General features: G+C 46.7%; 1 protein-coding gene across 2 annotated transcripts in view; it reads right to left on the reverse strand.

Annotated features, from left to right (window-relative positions):
* RHOQ (ras homolog family member Q) overlaps positions 1-23,873 on the reverse strand; it is a 44,100-nt gene that overhangs the window by 8,105 nt on the left and 12,122 nt on the right. For both annotated transcript variants that reach the window (XM_045980729.1, XM_045980728.1), the window contains exons 3-4: positions 3,260-3,424; positions 2,840-2,935 (exon numbers count right to left, since the gene is read on the reverse strand). In XM_045980729.1, coding sequence (XP_045836685.1) covers positions 2,840-2,935; positions 3,260-3,424 — 261 coding nt within the window. The remainder of the gene's footprint in view (positions 1-2,839; positions 2,936-3,259; positions 3,425-23,873) is intronic.

Genomic DNA, 23,873 nt, shown 5'->3' on the forward strand with positions numbered 1-23,873 from the left:
TGCGGGAGCATGAGTGGAGCGTTCAGAGGATGGTAAGGAAGCCAGAAGGGCAGGAGAGAGGGAGCAGCAGAGATTGGTAAGTGGTGAGGCCGGCCGATGAGGCAGCCCTGAGGCTGGAATAAGGACTTTGGCTTCTCCTCTAGGAGAGGCTCCATTTGTTCATTCACTGGAAATTCACTGCGCATTCTTATTTGCCAAATGAAAGCAGACAGCAAGGAACAAAATAAGTCTCCCAGACTCACGAAGCTTATGTTTTAGAGGGAGAAGACCACCAGGAGCTACTAGAGTTAGAATGTCAGAAGGGAATATGTGGTCTGGAGACAACTGGGGAAAGAAGGTAGATAGGGAGTGGGGACAAGACCAGGCAAGGCCTCACTGAGAAGGTGACACCTGAGCAGAGACCTGGAAGGAGTGAGAAAATAATGTTCCATAGGGAAGAACACTCCAGGCAGAGGGAAGGGCAAAGACCCCAGGTCCGAGATCTGGGGATGCAGCAAGAAGGCCACGTCAGTGGGCTCTGACTGACTGACTACAGTCAGTGAGGGGGGACACAGCCGGGGTCTGTAGGCCTCTGTGACTAGCTGGGGATCCACTGGAAGATTGTGAGCAGAGCAGTGACCTGATCGACCTTGTAGTTTTGACTCACTCAGGCTGCTCTGTTGAGAACAGGTGGACATGGGGTCACAGACAGAAGCAGAAAGGTGAGTCAGAGCTGTTCTGCTAATCCGGGCTGACCAGACTGTTAAACTGACACGAAGGGGCCTGACCAGATTGTTCGAGGAGCAGATGGTGAGGGGCCTGTGGACGCTAAATGGATTCTGAAGGCAGGACAAGAGCTTTGGCTGCCTGGTTGCCCACACAGGAGAGAGCGGGAGCGAAGTCGAGTGTGACTTCAAGGTTTTTTGAGCTGAGTAACTGGGAGGACGGGCACAGAGGATAAAATTAGGAATTCTGTTTTGGACATGTTAATTTTTAGATGCTTAGCCACCCAGATGGATTTGTTGGGTGAACAGCTGGATAACCGAGTCTGGAGTTTAGGGAAACGGTCAGGCTGGAGATGGGAACTTGGGAATCTTCAGGGGCAGACTTCAAACCACAAGACTGACAGCAGCTCACCTGGGCCTAGGGAGGGCGGGTGCAGAAGAAGAGATGTTCCAGAAGCCGCGTGCTGACCCCTGGGCATCCAGCATGCAGAGACGGGGACTTGAGACATGGAGGAAAGGCCACTGCCGGGGGCAAACCCCAGGAGAGGGCAAGCAAGGGGGCCAGGTAAAAGTATTTGAAGAAGAAACCCACTGCCCCAAATGCTGCCAATAGGCCTTCAGGTGGGATCCTAGTGTTTTGCAACTATTCTTCCCCCTTAAACTACGTAATATAAACATCACAATAGCTATTAGTATAAATTTTTAATAGATGCATGGGCTTTTTTTTTTTTTTTTGCTGTTATAAACAATGCAGCAACTTTGTAACCATCTCTTTAAGCACATCTGTAATAGTTTTTTTTTTTTTTTTTAAGATAAATTCCTACACATGGAATTGCCTGATCAAAAGTGTGCACGACTTTAGGCTTCTGCGTAATGGCTATCAATGACCAATGATACAAGAGAGTGTCCTGCACCCTGGAACAGTTGCTATTATAATTAATTTCTCTCTCTCTTTTTTTTTTTTTTTGCCAATTTTATAGGCAGAAATTGAACTTACATTTGACTACTAAGGACTATGAACAGATTTCCTATATTCAATGGCAATCTATATTTTTTGATAAATTTTCCACTGATGGTATAGCCCATTTTTCTACTGGGGTATAGATGTCTTCTTCTGATTTATTTATATGTAAGGAACTGCTGTATACTAAGTATATTAACCCATTTTTCAGCCATATGTGTCATATTTGTTTTATGACTTTAAATTTTATCTCTGGCATTTGATGTATCAAATTTTTAAGTAGTTGAATCACCAATATTTTCATTTACCAGTTTTACTCTATGACATTTTAGAAATTCCTTCTCTCCAAGGGATTATGAAATTAAATACACGGCATTTCTAAAGCAACGTGTCAGCGAAGCTATTTGTCTTTTGTTTTAGGAAAAACTGTCCTCCAAAAAGTTTTCTCGCTTTCTTCTGCCTCCTGATAGTACATTTTAAAAGACCTTATTAGATTCTGTTTCCACAAAAGTCCTATTAAAGTCATATAGAAAAAAATTGAATCCAATAATGTTGGGGCCAAAGAGAAAAGTAAGCTTAGCTTCAGGGTGAAGGAGAACAGAAGTTACAAGTTTTAGGCACATTACAGCGGTATATTTTCTAGAATGCTAATATTTTCTATCTTTCATAAAAGGACTGGAAGAAAATTCAACACATTTCCTTTCAAGCCTAGACATCATTTTTGGTTTTTAACTACAGATTTAACTCATCCTATATGCCATTCCACCACCTACTCCATGGGTCTTCACCGAAGACAGAGTCTGCTCTGGTACAGTATAAACGTTTCAAAGATTTAAATGGGCTTTCTCTGATCCCTCTTTCTACAGGTAACTTACGAGGAAAATATTGTTGGCTGTGTCGTGCAGGTGTGAGCGCCTGGACTCTGTGGTCAGGCCTTCCCTGCAACCTAGCTCTACCATTTATTACGTACGGGACCTGACAAATTATCTGACGTCGCCACCCCCCCCATTTGTCACAGACCCACCCGAGCAGGTGCAAGGATTAAATGAGATAATGCATGTAACAGCACTTAGTGCGGTGCCCGGTATACCGTAAATGCACAATAAATGTTAGTTTCAATTATCACCCAAGCTGCTTTTACACTTATTTTAACACTCTGTAAAGGTTCTGTTACCTCTTTTGCTAGTTTCTGTCCTTGTTCCACACAAATGGGTTTTTCTTTCATGTCATTCAGTCTTGCTAAAGTTTTGGGGTCATCTCGGAGATCAATCTAATCAAGAAAGGTCAATAATGTCCCATAATGTTACAAGTCTTTAAAGATAAATCAAAGCGTGTAGTCCCATTTAATCCCACATACCCAAAAAAGATCAAACAGATGAACTTCACTTTGAAAGCCAACTGGTATGATTGCTTTCCTTGGGCACTGCTTTTCCAAATTCTTATTTTTCTATAATAAGTAGAATTTATTATAACTTGCAACCGAGATTAAACATGCATATCGTTTGCTACACCTTAGGACTATTTGTCTCAAAGCAACACCACAAGAGAGGCCAAAGAGACTATTCTTAAATGGGTAAAATCAAAGCAGACATACCTGAGTTCCTATTAATAAGAAGGGTACATTTGGTGCATATTCCTTAAGTTCCGGCACCCACTCCTCTTTCACATTTTGAAACGAGGCTGGATTTACCACAGAGAAGCATATAAGGAAGACATCAGTCATTGGGTAAGATAAAGGCCTCAGACGATCATAGTCTTCCTAAGGAAGAGAGAAAAACCTCATTATTCCCATCTCTTTAGTTGACTAATAATAGGTATATAAGGTTACGTGGTCGGAGAAGCAAAGTCAGGAGAATTCCTCAAGCAGAACGTGTGGCACTCTACACGAAACAAGGTAATTCCATTTGTGTTTGTTATTCTTCCTTTTGAGATTACCAGTGGGCTAAGAATATGACAACACCATTAACAACCACAAGGGAACTTGGAGAAAATACACCATGATTACTAACGCTATCGCTAAAAACATTTTAAACTGAGATGTTGGCACCAAGAATTGATTAAAGCTGGAAGTCGTCTGACTCTTCTAATTTATAATGACTAACAGATGCTGAATGTTTACTGTGTGCCGGGTCGTGATCCAGAACGCTCTCCCCTGCATTCCTTAGTTCATCCTCCTGACAGCTACATGATGTAAGTACTGTTATTCCTGTTTTCCGCTGCAGGAAAAGGAGGCACAGAAGTTAAATAACCTGTGTAAGGGTGTACAGCCAGTGGAGAGCAGACAGGATTCAAACCCTGACGGTCTTAATCCAGAACCTACACCTTAACCACTACACACTTCACAGAGACCTCAAATTGCTGTTTTCCCTGTTGATACGGTTTTCTTAATTACACGTGCGTGCAAGTTTAAAGACAGAAATATAAAAAGTAAATGCACAAAAATCCCCCTTTCCTCTTCAATTTCCATTCCCTTCCCCAAATGCAGATCTTTCCAGGCATACCTTTCCAGTTCTTTTTCTATGCCTGTATAAACCTCCGACTGTGCGTATTCAGACATCTGTACATAGAAGAGATCAAGTGATCTGTGCTGTTCTGCACCCCTCAGTACTTTCCAAAGCTCCCCTCAGAGCTTTCCAAACGAGAATACGTTAGACTATCTAATTTTAAAAAAGATTTATTTAGTCATGGGGGGAGGGGCAAAAGGAGAGGGTGAGAGAGAAGCAGACTCCCCACTGAGTGCAGAGCCCGACTGGGGGCTCGATCTCACGACCCTGAGATGATGACCTCAGCTGAAACCAAGAGTCGGACGCTTCATCGACTGAGCCACCCAGGTGCCCCTGCATTTACTACATGATTTTAAACTGCTGCTTTGAATTCCAGTCCTATCAATGGCTGTTTCAGGATCTCACCATCACAAAAGGCAGAAGATTCTATTTTGCTTAGGCTACTTTCTGTGACCCCAAGTATTCCGCTTATTTCCATTCTGGCAAGTGAGTAGTCAGGACTCCATTTTTGTCGTGGTTAGAGTCTCCTCTGGTTTCAGGGAAGCTTTATTCTTCGCCACGGCCTCCACGCCTTCATGGCTAAAACGGCAAGAACTCGGAGCTGAAGGAGTATTCAAAACACCTTCCGCTCCCCGTTCAGCTGCAGCATTTCCCTCGTGGGACAACTTTCCTTTCATGTCATCTTCCAACATTTTTCTTTTCTTTTTTAAAGACTTTATTTATTTAAGAGAGAGAGAGAGAGAGCATGAGTGGACTGAGAAGCAGAGGGAGAGGGAGAAGCAGACTCCCCAAAGAACAGGGAGCCCAACGTGGGGCTTGATCCGGAGACCCTGAGATCATGACCTGAGCCAAAGGCAGATGCTTACCCAAGCCATCCAGGTACCAACGCCCCTCCCCACCCCGACATTTTTTTAAATAGAATGTTCAACACGAGTGTATTCAAGTCTCAAACTTGACTTGGGAGTTAACCCTTCTGTTTCCTGGGATGCTTTCAAAAAGCATACCGCCAGTCTGGAGCCGGGTACAGTGGAAGGTTTCTCAGGTGCTGGCTAATACAGGACAAGAGGGGAAATGCCATCCCCAAACTTCTTTACCCTTTATTTTTGAAACGGGGGCCCTCTAACTGGGTTTGAAGAAAGCAGTGCTCTGGCATTAATAAATGGCGTTAATTGAAGAAATCAGGTAGCGTGGGGGTAGAACAGCTTGTACTCCAGCCAGTTACTTTAAGATACTCTGAAAAAACGGAACGTGTTTTTACAATTTAGTGTGAGTGTTACCCGGTAGGATGGGTCCACCGACTGAACAGTGGCCATGAGGGGAAGCAGGGACAGCACCGATGTTAGCATTCCACCTGGCAGCTCCTGAGCAAACTTGTGCTCAGCATGGTCAGGCAGTGGGTGGGTGGATGCTGTTGTGAAAAATCTCTCTGCATCCGTACTTAGCCGATTTTCACAGAATGCGAAATGAGGATACTATCTCATAGGATTCTGAGGGATAAAAATCATGCAACAAAAGCATTCGGCCTCTGCCAGGCACATGTGGGAGCTCTGTCGGTGCTTTAACATTAATCCTTCATCCCACAGGAAACCGATTCTCCTTTCCTCTGCTAATCCACGCAGGGTCCCCTCTGTCTCACATCGGGGCTGGCTTCACAGCGCTCTCCCACCGCAGAGAAGAAACTCTTGTGAGAAATAACATTTTCTCCGCTGGCATCAAAATACACCAATCAAACTGAGGTCTCTTGAGGACAGTATAATTTTCAGATCAATGAAAGAGAATGCTATATTATCATTGTACGAATTAGTCATTTTGGAACTCAAGAGCCTGAGGACTATTTAAAATGTAAGAAAAGAAAAGAGAAAGAAGGAAAGAAAGAAAGGGAGAGAGAGGAAGGAAGGAAGGAAACCAGATTTTTTAATGAAAATTTTACTTTTCAAGCAAACTTACCTCATCAGGGAAACAGAATGTGTACCCGTTCTCTAGAAGGGGATTACGAGAAATAAAGAATAAGTGAGGGGCACCTGGGTGGCTCAGTGGGTTAAGCCGCTGCCTTCAGCTCAGGTCATGATCTCAGGGTCTTGGGATCGAGCCCCGCATCGGGCTCTCTGGTCAGCAGGGAGCCTGCTTCCTCCTCTCTCTCCCTCTGCCTGCCTCTCTGCCTACTTGTGATCTCTGTCTGTCAAATAAATTTTAAAAATCTTAAAAAAAATAATAAGTGAATGCAAAGTCCTCTAGAAATGCTTAGTAACATTAACACAAATATCCCATAAAACATAGGTCTGTTGTATGGATCCCTTTCATAACCATAATATAGACTCTCCTCAGTGAGAGACACGCTGGCACATAGGAAGGAAATCAGACTAATCATTTCCACACACTTGTTAAATTGCAAATTTTGTTGGAACAATTAAACTGTGATGGACTACGGTTATAAAAACAAAACAAAACAACAAAGACAAGTATGTTTAGAACTCCTTGAGGCAGGGTTACTTCTTACGTCTGAACTATCGACAGTGAACGTCTGCCTCTAATCTGCGGCTTAAATAATTGGCAGTTATTGTAAGGAGACCTTTCTCCTCCTATTCAGCCCGAGTAATTAGAAGTCCAATAATAGACAGCAAATTAAAAAAAAATAAATTGTCCCCTGAGCAGGCGGTACCCTGCATCACTGTACGACACTGCTTACGCCCACCGTGCAGGATGTCGGGTGAACTTCATGTGCACCGAGGACCCGGATTTGGGGGATAAATGGGCTGAGGCATACAGCACCCTTCATCTCCAGCTTTACTTTTGAAATTTGGCGACACAAAGCAAGTTGAATGTGGAGCAACAGCCGTTCTTTGTAAATAGCCACTTAACCAAGTAAGAACACCTCAAAGCCGGTTCTCTAGTGTCCTCCAAATTACACAATCAGTTATATTTTAGTTCTAAGGTTTTAAAAAGGTAGATATTTAAATATTTCCACACAGTCAGTGGAACATTCTCAGGAGTAGAGAAAAGCATACTAAAGACAACTATCATGGGGCACCTGGGTAGCTCAGTGGGTTAAGCAACCCCCTTCGGCTCAGGTCATGATCCCAGGGTTCTGGGATCGAGCCCCGCATCCAGCTCCCTGCTCCACGGGGAGCCTGCTTCTCCCTCTCCCTCTGCAGGTGCCCCCTGCTTTTGTTTGCTCTCTCTCTGTCCAATAAGTAAATTCTTTAAAAAAAAAAAAAAAAAGACAACGACCTTAATAAGAGAAACTATGGTAAGTTCGGCCAACAGGATTGCTGGATGGCTTAGTAAAATCTTTAACTTCTTATCCAACTGGTGAAGTACCAGAGCTATCAATTTTTCAAAACTGTGTTCTGGGAGCTTCATGATTAGGCTCTCCATTCCTGTCAAGAGTCTTTGTGATGCTGACAGCCCGAACCCCTGAAAACTATCACGCTCTTACAACCTGACCACAGTCGGGCCACAAGAAGGGCCTGAAGAAACGGGCCTTGACAGGAAACAGGAAACTGCAGCAAATGCCCATCCGCCATGAGACCCCTCTTCACAGATAGCTCGGCCACCAGGGCCCGAGAGCGCCCCTACTTCTGCACCACCTCTGTCCCCTTTCTCTGGACCTTGGTGCTCCCTCCTCCTTTTGTGAATTCTGTGTAAAATAGATGTTTTTAGGATGTGTTGGCCTATTTAAAAACACATATCCAAAACTTAGAGCTGAAGCAAAACCCCCCAGAGTGGACAGGGTAGGCCTGATCATGCTTTGTTAGCTGACATGCTAAACACACACTTGATCTTTCAACTCAACCAGCAAAGATTCACGGAGCCCCCACCTCATGGGAGATGTTCCAAGGAGACACACACACAAAGAAAGGAAATAACGGTCCCCTCTGCCTTGTGGCTTGTAGTTCTGTTGGCTGTTCGGGATGTACACATAGACGATAGTTATAGGGTGCCTGGCTGTCTCAGTCAGTGGAGCACATGACTCTTGATCTTGGGGTTGTGAGTTCAAGTCCCACGCTGGATGCAGAGATCACTTAAAAATAAAATCTTTAAAAAAAAAAAAAAAAGACCTATACGATGAAAGAAAGAAAAGCATAAACTAGAGTAGGTATAAATGCTTCATCCAAGAAGCATTGATTAATAAGTATCTACTGTGTGCCCACAATGACTGCTGAGTGCAATCACCAGGGCATGAAGGACAAGACTCAGATCATACTGAGTATGTATTTTATATACATATCTGTATGTTAAAAAAAAAAAAAAAGGCAACCAGCTCACACGGGCAGTGATGTGCACAATGTGTCTGTGGGCCTCACTGGTGCTTTGTGGACCTCAAGGCCCCAGCCTAGAAGAAGGCATCGGGGCACTGGTGCGGCCACACGCAGAAGTCTAGCACCGAAGAGGAAGAATCCGAACATTTCTAACGGTCTCTGCTCAGGGTGGGTTCATGGTAAGGGAGACAAAAGTGTGCAGACACTTCCTCACAAGTCAGAGCAGGGTAAACACGAAGAGTGACAGTAGTGAGGCGAAGCTAAGACTCAGAAGACGCGTATTTAGTCGTGCCTTACTGAACGGAAGGGACTAGCGCAGATGCCAACTGCCAGCCGCGTGGCTTTGGTCAACTCACTTCTTTCTTAGAGGCCTAGTGTCTCTGCCCACAAACTGGGAGAACGTCAGGGACAAATGCCTTGAAGGCTATAGAGTGCTCTAAGAAAGTTTTACACCGCCGAAGAATCCAGGATGTTAGCTCGATTTGAGGAAATGGTCATTTATCAAAACCTACAAGAGTCTTCCTCTGTAACAACCTATGATGAGAAAAAGCGGGACCAAGGCAGATTAATTCTTTAACAGGCAGGCCCCAGATGTCCGAAGTCTAGAACAGCTTCTGACTCCTTGAGGAGATAAAATGTAAGGCGAGAATGGCCCTTACGACTGGTGGCTTGTGGAACTAAAAGGGGCGACTCTGTCGCTTTCGAAGTGCACAGCGGCCATCTCTAGCCGAACATCTGTTTCTAGTAAGAAGCCCAAAAATAGGTATCAGGCGCGGCTCTGGGAACACTCCACCCCGCAAAGCACGCTCTCCCGAAGCCAGGAGGCCACGTGCACCGCAGCTAGCTTCTGAAGATGAAGAGTGTTTTGTCAGGAGGCCAACTTATAACCACTTCTGCGGTCATTCTCCGTAATAGTAGTCTGTGAAGCCCCGTCTCCTTTGTGTAGTTTCTGGGTCACCTTTTGAGTTCATTTTGCATTTAACTCTGTGAAATGAAAACATCACTTTTCAGACCCCCACCCCCACCCCCTTAAAAATAACCGTTTTTCAAGGAAACTGGGTTAGGTCCCTTTGAGGAGCATTTTGTTAAGTCGGTTCAACAAGCGCCGGCGATGGGTTTATTGAATTGACCCATGGGGGAGGGAAAGAATTCTGTTAAAGGGCTAGAAATTCCGAAGAGGTCAATGTTTTCAAAAGGTCTCCAAATATTTGGCTTTATTAGTAGTATTTTTTGAACTTTAGTTCGGTTGTAAAGCGGTATTTCTAAGACCACCGGCCCGAGTAGTGTTAAGTAAAAAAATTCTTGAAACTGAAGATTTAGCCTCTAATTTTTGGCGACTGTCATCTTCATATATTTTGATGCACAGTAAGTCAGTCTTCCAATTAACGTAACGATTATTTGAGAGCTAGTGAACTGGATCTTTGGCTTCTGTTCCACCACAGTCTTCCTCCTGACCACCTGCCTGATTCCAAGTCCTGTTCAGATGGGCTGGACTCCCCCACGGGCTGCGTGGGGGAGCAGACGGCGTGCTCTCCGACCGAGTCCTTGCAAACCAGCACTTCCTCATCTCAAGAAGGAGAGCCCTGCCCTGGACGGCCACATCACACGCTTAAAACTGCTCAACCCCCCGCTTTTCACCCTTGGGAGCAGCCCTAGTAACAGATTTCATGTGGGAGGAGGCTGGCTAAAAACCAAGCGTTAGGATTCTCTTTTCTCTGCGCTGACCCCACAAGGCAGAGGATCAAGACTTAGCTAAATATGGCCCTTCGGCGAGCTTCATTTCCCCATCTGTGAAGGGAGAATAAATATAGCATACACATGTTAAGATAAATGAGCGAGCTGGTCAAGTGTTTTGAGCTCTTCAACACACAAGCCTGACTTTCCAAAAAAAGACAAACCACAACTTCAGAGCTGGCGCGATTTCTTTTGTGCGCAGCGAGACAACTTCCCTTGTTGTAAAGGACCAAGAGCTCAAAGTCTGTATCGTCTGCAGCTATAATTACGCATCGCTTTCCCTGAAACGGAGGTCAGTGGGCCTAAGGCATGCACAAAGAAAGAAAATGTCAGACCACACTCCCATGCAGGATACTCCTTTTCGGGTTTTCTCAGCACATTTCATGGCGGTGGAATATTCATTCATTTATCCCACCGAGTATCCAGCACTAGGCGCTGGGCACTGTGTAGGCTACGGTGAAAAACACAGCCGGCCCCGGAGGCTCACAGGGTAGCAGAGGGAAGGCAAGTGCATCTCAGCTCAGGCAGGACTGCTCCGCGTTGGAGGCTTTTGGAGATAGATGTGGGGGTTGTTTCTATGGTCAGCACCAACGGGGACCTCTACGGGCAATGAGGGATGGAAGCCAGCGTCCTATGTAACTTGTGTAACAAATAACGGTCCCAGGTCCCGCAGTACTGGTGAGCATATGCGAGGCGTTGATGAACAGGACAGACACTTTTATAAAGACCCGAACTAGGACCTAACTCCGTTGTACATAAAAGCGCAAAGTACTTGTTGTGCGGTTTTCATGAATTTTCTAGGACGGTAACTTCAGTGCTTTATTTGGCTCAAAACATCATAGGAGTTGCGCGTTATTGTAGAAAACGGCACACCACTGGCAATATCGCTCTTCATGTGGAACCGCCAGTAAGACACAATTATATTCGTCAACCTCGATAACTGGGCCTTTGTGGTCATTCCACCTGCAAGTGTAGGCATCTGACTACTTCACTGTGATTTGTGGAGCGCTCAGACCTGGGAACTTAGGAATTTAATACTGAAGTAAATATTTTTATTGTGACTTTCCTTTTATTCTCCTTCCTGTCATAAGATGTTACGTTGATTTAAAATGATGTGTATCGAGTATGCCTCCTGCAGATTTCATTTGAGGAAGAGGAAAGGAAACAGGTTTGTTAGGAGAAGGGGAGACGGGTCTGACACAGCTGAGGCATGGAGGGAGGCATTTAATAAAATGAGACCTAAGTGACAAGAAATGCAAATCGGGATAGTTGCTCTGAGGCACAAGAGCGGGGGAATCAGAGGGAGAATAACCCAGGAGGCCAGGTTCAGTCTAGGGGTGAGGAAAGACCTGTTGGGTGGAGAGACTCTAACCTGAGATCGGGCGGGGCGGGGGGCAGTTTAAGGAGGCAGATACTGGACAGTATGCGCAAAAGCCCTGAGGCAGAACCACCCAGACAGACAGCTGAGGTCCTGGGGAAAGGCCAGAGTGACAGACAAGGCAGGGCTGGAGAGGAAGCCATCCTGGGCTATCAGAGCCATTGCAGTGGAAAGTTATGGAAAGGTTCGGGGCAGGGAGGAAGTGGTATAACTTATTTTTTTAAAAAGGCAACTCAGGCTGCTTTGTGGAGAATGAATTAGAGGTAGACTGGAGAGCTGGAGAAAGGCGGTGACGGTAATTCAGCCTAGAGAAGATAATAGCATGGACCCAGTGGGAGTGGCCGACAGCTGGAAAAATGGAGGATTCTAGATCGACCCTGGAAGTGGACTCAGACTTGGGAGACAAGCTGGTCGTGGGGCTGAAGGTCAGGGAGGGCTCTGGAAGAATCCAGGGTTCAGCTTGTGCCGCTGAATGGATAGATAATGTCTTGGACAGGGATGACAAAGCCTGTGGGTAGAGAAACACTAGGGAGAAAACTCAGTAGGCCAGTTGCTGGACGTATTAGGCTTCAGATGTCAAGTATCTGGTCAGGAAAGTGTATGTGGAGGAGCTCTCTGCCTTCTGAGTGTCTAGATGCTTCCTGGTGGCTGAATTCGAAGCATCCCAAATTCGGCATTTCTGCATTACAATAATTTCTTCTCTCTCAAACGTGCAACTCCTCCTGTGTTCACCCTCTCAGTGAAAGATACCACCACTCAATCAGGTGTGAGCCAGACCCGGAGACATCCCAGATACTCAGCAAGAGAGCCCCTTGCCCAGGCACACCACTGTCCTTCCCCTCCCAGACCTCTTTACCTGGGTGGTTCCTATTCAGCTTCCATGCTTTGGTCTAAAAATCTCTGCATCCAACAAACCTTCTCTGAACCCGCAGTTCCGACTAACACCCACTGTTCTGTGCTTCCTCGGCACCCTGGGCCCCTCCTGCCATCTCACGTCTTACATTCTACTAGAACCGGACTGGCTCTCTTCTTGTCTGTATCCTCCACAGACTCCCTGAGGGCAGGGGACAGTTCAAAGCTTGGCTCATAGTAGCGGCTTATTAAATTATTGTTGCGTGAACGAGGGTGGTGTGTTCGAAGGTGAAGCCCAAAAGGTTCACGGCTGCCAGATCGTGGCTGGCTTGCAGGGGGCTAGCTACAAAGCTAGAGAAGGCGGAGCAAGTGACTTCTCCAGCAACAGGCTAGTTTCTCCCACTGCTGTCACCGCCGTCAGCCAAGAATCAAACCGCCTCCTGCGATCAAGGCGATTTTCCTGGATGCACTGAGGGGTCCAACCCTCTGGCCTGAGCCACGAGAGCCCGGAAGTAATGGTGCCTCAGTCCGAGATCCTTCCAACGTTTTTAGTTCCTGCTACGGCTCTTTGCCGCTGTCTTTTCTTCAGTGCCTTGACCTTTACTGTACCTGGGTAAGGAGGATATTGTTGACTGTTTACCCAGCACCCTTCTCCTACTTCCACCCTTCCGAAACCAGTTTAGTTCAGCCCCATCTCTCCTTCACCCCAAGGCATGCCTCCAGGGCCTCGGAGTCCAAACTCAGCTAAGAAGATCCCTGGTTAGACTAAGCCATCTTGGAGCCCCACTGGCCACTGTCGGCTCAAACCCATTGGTTCCTGGGTGGGTACCTGACCTAGGTTGTCCAATCAGAATGAAGTAGCCCCTGGATTTTTCCACGGGGTTCATTACCCACCCCCAGGGTCATGGTCACTGGTGTTTGGGCAGGTACATGATCTGAGAAGTCCCTAGACTATCCGAGGTAGCGACCCCCACCTCCATCTTCTCCTGCTGCTCCTCTTCGTCTCTTTCCCTCCTCCCATCCACCCCCATCAATATATAAGGATTTGTCCCTCACTGGCCCCATCTCTGCAGTTCACGGAGACGTTCTGGGGACTCAGGGCTAGCCACACACAGGGAGGCATATGTGAGTCCCAGGACTGACCCTGCCAGGGGCCCATCCACATCTGGGCCACAGGTCACCTGGGCCTCCCACAGCGGGGACTGGGGGGACCACACATGGAGCACAGACAGCCAACACAGAACTGGGAGTCAGGGATGAGCCAGATCCAGGAGAAACACCATCTTCCTCAGCTGCGGACTAACAACACCCGCTATTCGTTCTCTTTGAGGCCAGGGAAAATGCTCGCGAAGCCTGAAGACACTCACTGACGTGTAAACTTACTCCTGGGCTTTTAATATACTAGGAAGACAAGCAGCCAAACGGCAAGAAAAGACCCCAGGAACGACACTCCAGTTAAGCCTGAAATGCTGGTTTCTCTCCATGCCCAGAATGAGGCAGCCAAACTGCACGGAGGAGCTAAACCATGACTAACAGGCCCATTTGGAATCCGAGTACTTGAACCACACTCCTTGGCCAAACATACAGTGCAACCTGCCATCTGAGACGAGAAGACTTTGGGGCGGGCAGTTAAAATAAGGGCAACCTGGGGCGCCTGGGTGGCTCAGTAGGTTAAAGCCTCTGCCTTCGGCTCGGGTCATGGTCCCAGGGTCCTGGGATCGAGCCCCACATCGAGCTCTCTGCTCAGCAGGGAGCCTGCTTCCTCCTCTCTCTCTGCCTGCCTCTCTGCCTAGTTGTGATTTCTGTCTGTCAAATAAATAAATTTTTTTGAAAAATCAGGGCAACCTAATGTAGTTCACACATACACTTTCACGGAACAGACCCTTGAAAAAACACAACGTAGGTTAGGGTGATGAACACTTTTGCAACTAGATCGAGGTGCTGGGTGTGCGACACTGTGAATGTACTAAATGCCACTGGATGATACACTTTAAATGATTAACTTTACGTTGCGTCAGTTTCACCTTAATTTCAGAAAAATGCACACTGGTCCACAAGTATGCAAAGCGGGGTCCTCGTGCCTACCCACACGCGCGCACACATACACACAGACACATTCTCACAGAGATCTCTTTGAAATACAGGGCAGAAACACCCAACGCATCAATTCCTGGGGACCTGAGTTAGATCACCACTACGCTGCTCCCAGTGTTGAGCACGGCTTACCCCTCCTGGGGAGTGCTCTGTACCCCTGACTCTACCTGCCTTTCATCACTTCCTTCATCTGCCCCCCTCCAGCTCTGGACTACAGAAGATTCCCGACAGAGCTCTCCCAGGACTGTAGCAAGTAACCACACCATCTTACTCCAGCCTTATTTCACTTCCCAGCCCTGGGAAGGGCAGATTGCTCCCGTGTTCATGCCAGCTCCAGCTTTCCCACTCACCCTGCACCATTAGCCTATGACGTAGGGCAGCTCCCACTTCCCAGAAGCAGCAGCCAAGGCTCGGAGAAGCTCCTCCCGCATCCAGAGGCCCAAGAGAGTGGGGCAGAAGCGAGGCAGGAACGCCGTCCTATCAACTACTTTAAGGCCCTCCTGGCCCCTTTGTTTTTGGGTTTTTTTTAAGATTTTATTTATTTATTTGACAGACAGAGATCACAAGTAGGCAGAGAGGCAGGTAGAGAGAGGAGGAAGCAGGCGCCCCACTGAGCAGAGAGCCGGATGAGGGACTTGATCCTAGGACCCTGGGATCACGACCTGAGCCCAAGGCAGAGGCTTTAACCCACTGAGCCACCCAGGCGCCCCCGGCCCCTTTGTTTTGACCAGGCTATAGATCATGGGCTCTGGACACAGACTTTTTGAATCTTTGAATCACACTCTTACTAGCTGTGTGGCCCTGGGCAAGTTACTTCTCACCTCTTTCCTATATCTAGAAAATGGAGTAAGTATTGGAAAGACGGAATGAGAAGGAGCTCCATACAGTAGGAAAGGCTCTCGGGCGGATGTGGTGGTGCTAGCTTATGACAGTGAGCGCCGTGGCTCCTTGTCCACTCGGTTTCAGCCACTTTGGGGCAGAGAAATCAGCAGGTGGCAAAGGAGGGCTAACAGTGAATCCACTTTGTGGAAAGCACAGAGAACTGTTGCTGGTTTCCTAAGTGCACAGCTGGTGGCAGGCCAGGCCAGAAGGCAGCATTTTATTGGAACTGTATTGCACGTGGACTGTGGCACGGCCGCCGTAGCCTCGCAGGCTGGCGCTGCTCACAGCTGCAGGCAGTTTTCAGTGGCTATGGAATGGTAACCAAACGCACGTTTGCACCAGCAATCCCATGTGTTCCGAGAGGCTCAGCCAATCCACACGCCGGCGCTCCCACTGTAGAGAACCTGGCCGGGGAGCTGGGGCGTGTGCGGAAGCAAACCGAGAGATGGGGAACGGAAATCAGAGAGACAGAGCGCTCCAGGCCGACCAGGAAGCTGGCGACAACGAAACCTGGTGAGTAAAGCACCAGATACATGGTCATTTCCATGGTTTCAGGTGTCCATTCTCTTTCGTGTGTCCTCATGGAACCCCGGAGGCAGCAAGGGGACAGGTGTTATGCCCCCGCCCTCCTGGGCACCGAGGCCGGCAGCTGTGCCCAGGGCACCAGGTGAAGAGGTGGGGAGACTCACTCGAGCAGCTGGACGGGGCAGGGGGGGAGCGTGGTTTTCGGTCTCAGAGGTGTGGGCCATACGGTCTGGCCAGATTGCATGGGGACCTGCACAGTGCCCGCTCCGCGCCCACCAGCTGCTCCCCCCTAAGGTGAGTCCCGTCGGAGCCCGCCATCCGGCACGTCGGCTCCCTCAGTGCACATGTCCTGTGCTGCCTGGAAGTCAGACAGGACACATGGCCCTTCAGGGAGGCATCACCTGACTTAGGTGATCTAGTAAGACACTGGCAGGGGGGCGGGGGGCACTGAATTACAGACGGGGGCCACAGGGCTTGGTCTGAGTCCGGTGCTCCCGCTCATGGGCCATGGGGCAACCTGCACGACTTATTTCAGTGTCTCTGGGTCTGTCTTTTTATCCATTAAAAAAAAAAGGAGGCAGGACAGGAAGGTCGTTGTTATGGCTGAATGAAATCAACACATCCAAGGAAGGAGTCAAATGTAGGCACAAAATTAATGACAGGGAACGCATGTGCTAAGTGGCACAGAAGTTCAGAGGGGAGACAGTCCGTCCACCCTTGAGGACTAGAAAAGGCTGTGTGGAAAAATCCGCATGACCTAATGTTTCTGTATTAGTCTCCCACTGTGGCACAGACCTTCAGAAGACTTCCCTGGCCCCCACCATGGCACCCCTTAGAAAGTCCAAGCCCTTTAGTCCGGTGGTGGAGGCTAGCCACCACTGACATCCAATCCCCTCCCTAACTTAGGACTACCAGCTTCCCTGGTGACCACCCAATGGAGGTGCTCTGCCTCTCTCCTCTGTGTCTCCCTCTGTGTTTTCTCTTGGCCTGGGATACCTTGTCCTGCCTGTGTCCCCTCCTCATCCCAAACCTATACACAGGGGCCATCTCCTGACCTAGGAAAACTGGCCATCCCCAGAGCTGGAAGTGCTCCTGCCCGCCTCCCGCTGTCATTAATACCTGTAGGTACAGTGACTAAATCAAGGGAACTATGGTAGGACACCCTAATACTTGGACACTAGGCTACATTTTGCAAATTAGATTAATGAGAATCAAACTGCAGCTGTTATTAGTCATCTGCAATGTGGGTCACACTGGAGAACACCCAAATCTAATCAAGGGGACTAACATGTATCTAAGCAACTCTATAACCTAATACAGCATGTTTTGGCCTGGCTGAAAAATAGGTTAACTGAAGAGTCGTGATCTATACAGACTCTGCACAGTCCAGTAAAGAAGAAATTGCATGATTAGAGTATCAGTATCCACCTGGCTCTGCCGACAGTTAAGACATTGTCTGTGGTGGACACAGACATCACAGTCACTAGAGAGCCACACTCTTGCGTGGAAGGAAAAGCTCATCAGAGGGTTCCAGGACCTAGATAAAATATACATTTCCTCTAAGATTTCTAATTCTGTGTGCTCCAAAGCCTCCATCCCAAGCAAGCCAAAATTCATTTCCCCAAGTCCCCTGATGCTGCACTGGATAGCAGGCACTGGAAAGCATATCCGTCACTCTAACTTTGTTCCCCATATTTATGTTTCTAGCTAAGAAAAAAAAATGGGATGACTTTAGTTAAATCCCAGCCAACTGAACACATGCGTTTATCTCTGAGTGCTCCAAAATCCTCTAACATTATGGTAATTAAAAAAAAAAAAAAAAAGGCATAAAGCCACAGGGACAAAGCAAATAGGAAAGGAGACAAGAGCAAAACAATTCTAGAAGCTGGGAGGAGGAAGAATGAGTGGGACTTGACTTAGCAGACTCAGGAGGACAGCAGTGAGGGGAAGGTAGGAGGTACCTAAAGACAGAGCCCCCTGAAGGTGTAGGAAGGGCAGCTGCCTGTTCTTCTGCAGGTGGACTGAAGCTGGAGCCGTGAACAAAGCTAAATTCCAGACGCCATTCTCTATCACGGTGAGTGCTTTCCCCAACCCTGACAACAGGCGGGGGTAGGTAGTATCCACAGAGGGTCCCCTGGATGGGAAGATGCAAGGTCCAGTTGAACATCCTGAACGTCGGGACACATGCTAAAAATTAAGACCACTACTCTGCTTCCACCACTGGCTTCCCAGAATGGTGGCAGCCATGCCTGAACCCCTCAGACAGGAGAGTGGAAGATTCTTTTCTAAGGAATATGAGTAGCCCAAGGGGAGAGACCAAAATCTGATGTTAAAGAGTCCCCAGTGAAAAGGCCCCAACAGATCACCTCTAGCAATGGTTCTCAACTGGGGGTGCCAGGGGTAGTGAGGGGTCATGTTGCCCCAAGGGAACATCTGGGAGACATTTTTGCTTGTCATGACTGGGGTGGGATGCTACAGGCACCTACCTAGTGGGAAGAGGCCAGGGATGGTGCTGAATGTCCTGCAATACACAGGACAGCCACCATAACCGAGAATTTTCTGGCCCAAAATAAAATCAAGAGTGCTGAGGTAGGGAAATCCTGACCTTCAGTAAGGACCAGAGTCAGCCAACTTCACTCATACACACAGAGCTTCCCACATGCCCCAGTGGCACTCTCATAAAAGTGAGTGGACCTCTGAGGAACGACCATTAAAGACAAATCCAAATGTGATACTATGCAAAGAGACATAAAGCTTCGAATACTCTCATTAACATCCTTAGAGAAATTAGAAAAGACACTCAATCAAAAAAGCAAAACAAACTAGACTTAGAAGATGCCAAAGGCAAAAAAAAAAGGAGCATCTAAAGACAGGAAAAGGCTCTTAAAAATAGAACCACATTGGGACACCTGGGTGGCTCAGTGGATTAAGCCTCTGCCTTTGGCTCAGGTCATGATCTCAGGGTCCTGGGATCGAGCCCCACATCAGGTTCTTTGCTCAGTGGGGAGCCTGCTTTCCCCTCTCTCTCTCTGCCTGCCTCTCTGCCTACCTGTGATCTCTCTGTCAAATAAATAAATAAAATTTTTTAAAAAATAGAACCACATTTAAAGAAACAACAGGATGGATGATAAAGTTGAGGAACATTCCCTAAAACACAGCAAAAACACAGAGGAAACAAATATTTTAAAAATTAGAGGACCAGTCCAAGAACTCCAACATTTAAATCCTGGGAGTTGTAGTGTAACAGAAAAGATCAACTGGAAATGAAGAGATCAAAGAAACAACCCAAGAAAATTTCCCAGAATTGAAGGACTTGGGTTTCCAGATTCATGGCTATCCCATGACAGCCAGCTAGAACTTACCCCAAAACCATGATTGTGAAATTTCAGGAGGGTAAAATGGCGGGTCCTAAAAGTTTCCAGAGAGTAGAACCAAGTTCTTTTTTTTTTTTAGAACCAAGTTCTTGATAGTACATCAAGGATCAGATTGACACCAGACTTTTTAACAGCATGTATCGAAGCAAGACGACAATGGAACCATGCCTTCAAAATGCTAAGAAGGAAAAGACAGGTTTCCAATCAATTTTCAAAGTGTCCATCAGATCTGCAGGACGTAAAAACATTTTTAGAAATACCAGCTGTCCAAAGTTTTGCCTACAATGCACCTTTTCTCAGGAAACTAATAAAAATATGCCCACGCACAATGAAGGAATAAGCCAAGAAGACATGAAAAAGAGAAAAAGGGATCTAATACAAGAGACAAAGCCCAAGGCCATCTCATGACGGTGAGGGGAAATCCCAAGCTGTGCAGCAGGCTGGAGGCAACCAGCCCAGACGGGGGCACATCAGAGGACTGGTGAGAGATGCCTTCAAGAAGAAACTGGTAGAATATGTAACATGTCCGAATGCATGGAATGGCAAGATTGGGGCGAAACTGAAACATGTAGTGAAAAAAGCAAGGGAAGAGGCACTATAATTACTCATTCCAGGGAACAAAATTTGGTACAAAAGGGAAGCGTAATTATAGCACACTGCAAGGCTCGACTGTGCCGACACAGTGACAAGAATGTAAACATTGATTAGTGATCAAACATTGATTAGTGATCAAACAGAAATCACCATCTCGCTACTGCGCAAGGGGGGATGGGAAGTGGAAGGCATATACACAAGCACTAAAGTCCTCATTCTTGGTGTGAAGTCAAAAGAGGGTATTTTTTACCAAATTCAACAGCTACGAGTTTAATTCGGGAGTAGGAAATGACTTTTCTGTAGGGGAAGTGGAGAGGGATCTGTTGCTTTTGGAAAAGGTTCTCATAGAACTGCTGACCCTTTAAACTATGTGCACATACAACTTCAATAAAAATGAAATGACTTTGGGGTGCCTGGGTGGCTCAGTGGGTAAAGCCTCTCCCTTTGGCTCAGGTCATGACCTCAGGGTCCTGGGATGGAGCTCCACGTTGGACTCTCTGCTCAGCAGGGAGCCTGCTTCTCTCTCTCTGCCTACCTCTCTGCCTGCTTATGATATGTCTGTCAAATAAATCTTTAAAAAAAATGAAATGACTTCTTAAAAATTAGAGGAAAATAGAATAAAAAAGTAAATTTCTACATATATTCAATATCACCACCTAAAGTCAGACAATAACATTTTGACAGTTTTGTTCCAATTTTTTCCTTCATATATGACATATATGGCTATTTTTCAAAGTCGTCATCATGAGATATATATATATATATATATATATATATATATACAGTTTTGATCCCTGCTCTTTTACACATAATACATCATTAGCCTTTTCACTATCTTTAAATATTTGTTGAAAGCAGGTTTTTTTGGAAAAGATTTTATTTATTTGAGAGAGAAAGAGAAAGTAAGGAGAGAAAGGGAGAGAGAGAGAATCTGAAGCAGATCCCCCCTCCCTGAGCACGGAGCCTGATGCGGGGCTTGATCCCACGATCACAAAATCATGACCCAAACAGAAACTGAGAGTCAAACACTTAACCAACTGAGCCACCCAGGCACCCCTTGAAAACAGATTTTAATGGTTGTGATTATCCTAATACACATCATGCTATCATTTAACAAATCGCTTTTTTTTTTAAAGATTTTATTCATTTATTTGACAGACAGAGATCACAAGTAGGCAGAGAATGAGGCAGAGAGAGAGAGGAGGAAGCAGGCTCCCTGCTAAGCAGAGAGCCCGATGCAGGGCTCGATCCCAGGACCCTGGGATCACGACCTGAGCCGAAGGCAGAGGCTTAACCCACTGAGCCACCCAGGTGCCCTAACAAATCGCTTTTTAATGTGCATTGATGTGTTCACAATTTATCACTATTTAAAAAAATCGTGAAAAAAAATAGTTCTTTGAAAATCTGTGTTCTCTGAATGTTTCCTTGGTGTAAATTTGTAGAAATGGATCCCTGAAGTGATCTTTGCCAAACTAATCCCTCAACAGTTTGGGTCCACTTTTACTTCCAACAGTGGTGCACAGAGCATCAGCTTCCCTAACTCCTGGGTGTCAATTTTTCTCATCTTGCCCAACTTGATATGTAAAATGAAAAGTTTTTGTTTGCATTATCTCTGCATATTGTAAGTTCACTGGCTAGAATAGTCCCTACTTATCCACAGGGATACAGTCCAAGATCCCCAGTGAATGCCTGAAAAGAAAAGAAAACAATACACTATAATGAAAGTTATGTGAAGTGGTCTCTCCCCCTCTCTCAAAATATCTTACTTTAGATATGGACTTGCCCTCCCTGTGATGCTGTGAGATGCTAAAATGCCCATGTGCTGAGATGCAGCAAGGTGATGACGTAAGTCGGCACCGTGACGTAGCACTAGGTAGGACACTCCTGCCCTTCCGATGGCATGTCAGAAGAAGGACGCTTCCGGACTGCAGCTGACCACGGGTAACTGAAGCTTCAGGAAGCAAAACCGGGGAGGTGTGGGGGATTACTGTATGCTTTTCCTCTTTTGGGAGCTTTTGGTTTACGTCTTGTGTCTATTTTCCCACCGAGACCACATGGTAAATTACTCCTTTGGCAACCTCATTTACATCTGGATCTCTTACGAGTTAACACAAATCAGACCCATGGACCCAATGATCCGTGAGTGCCTGGGCTGTGTTTCTGAATCTCAATGGCCCCACTATCTGTGAGGCTCTGGGCAAGTGGCCAAGCAGTGCGACGCCTTTATGTCACCCCTCATGTTCCTTTTCACGGCACATCACATTGTTTTCTTTCTCTCTTTCTCTCTCTCTCCCTCTCTTCCTCCCTCTCTCTCCCTCCCTGAACATCATATTTCTACTTGCATTTTGGTCATCTGTATACATCTGCTCTTCCTACTGGACTCTAAATTCCTACTGATGGGTCTTTATTCCTCACCTCACCTGTGTTTAACAGATACTCTTAGATCTGCTGAATAAAGATATAAAGGTGTGGGTGGGGGTTGGGAGACTATGAACAGAGGTACAGATTGAACCAGACCCTGGAAGGAGAGATGGGAGACCAGCTCCACCCCTCCCTGAGGCAGGGGTGAAGACAGAACGAGGGTATGCACAACAAAGCTCTACTTTCTGCCTCAGCACCCCAAAAACGGGTTCCCAGGACCTGGGACAGAGTGTCCGTGTAATAATGGCTCATAAAAAGGAATAAAAAGGAAAGACGTGGATTATTCAGCCATAAAAAGGAAATGAATTACTGAACATCCTATATTATATATAATAATATATATATGCACACGTGTGTGTATATATATATAAATTCTATGAATTTTGAAAACATTACACCAAGTGAAGAAGCCTGACAGAAAAGCCTGCACATTACATGATTCCACTTCTATGAAGCTTCTGAAATAAGCAAGTCCATAGAGACAGAAAGTAGTTCAGTGGTTGCCAGAGGCTAGGGGACAGGAAAATGGACAGTAACTGCTAATGGGTATAGGGTTTCTTTGGGGGATGATAAGAATGTTCTGGAATTAAACAGTGGCGATGGTTGCACAGCTTTGTCCATATATAAAATCCACTGAATGTGAATTATATCTCAATTTTATGAGAGGGAAAGAAGTAAAACTCATACACCCAGTGGTTTGGTCCATGAGGAATTTCTGAGGAATCAGTTTCTTTTCTAACATCAGCTCACCCAGACAGTGATGCTTCCACGCTGCTCTGTGAGATGGGACAGCAGGGAGTCCCAGCTCCGCACAGGGAGCACTGGTGTCTCCCCTCCTTCCAGGCCGAGCTGAACAGGTCAGCCCACGGGCTCTCCCCTCCTCTTGCTGTTAGCAGAGTGCCACAGGACAGGCTGGAGGGACACCTGCCCTGCGACACACTGCAGGGCTCCTGTAGAGCCAGACTTGCTGGAGAACAGTTCACATCCTAGTCCATATTTTATCCAAGCAGACCTGGCAGGCTTTCTGCTAATGGGCTCCATGAGTTAAGAAATGAGTTCTGTTACACTTCAATGGGCGATGCTTTAGAACGACTACCTATAATCCGATTTTAAAGACCTTCCGTAATGTCCAGACAGATCAGAATCCCCTTTAAATTGAGCTGTTCTCATCAGAGAGGTTCTTTCCATAATAATCTTTCTGACAGATGCCCCTAAATCCCACACTCACCTAGCTCCTGCTGGGATCCCCCAACTTTTTGCCAAGTGCTGGGCACCACGGACAGTCCCCCTCTGGGGGCTTAGAATCTGGGTGCCGAGGAAAGCGTTCTATATGAATGAGACCAGAGGCTAGGCTATGGCCTATAGACAATTTCTCCGTTGAAATTCAAAGAAGGGGTTCAACTGCAAGATGGCCGGAGTCACAGAGGAGGGAGGAGGTCACAGGACACCTCAGCCTCAGGAGGGCCTTCTCACTTCCCACAGGCTGGACAAAGACCTAGATGAAGGCTTCAGCCTTTACACACACCCCTGGTCTGAAGGAAGCAGGGAACCTGCCTCCTCTCTCCTCTTGGCCCTCACATCCAGCCCTTTC

The sequence above is a fragment of the Meles meles genome, chromosome 16 (assembly GCF_922984935.1).
Source record: "Meles meles chromosome 16, mMelMel3.1 paternal haplotype, whole genome shotgun sequence".
Classification (NCBI taxonomy): domain Eukaryota; kingdom Metazoa; phylum Chordata; class Mammalia; order Carnivora; family Mustelidae; genus Meles; species Meles meles.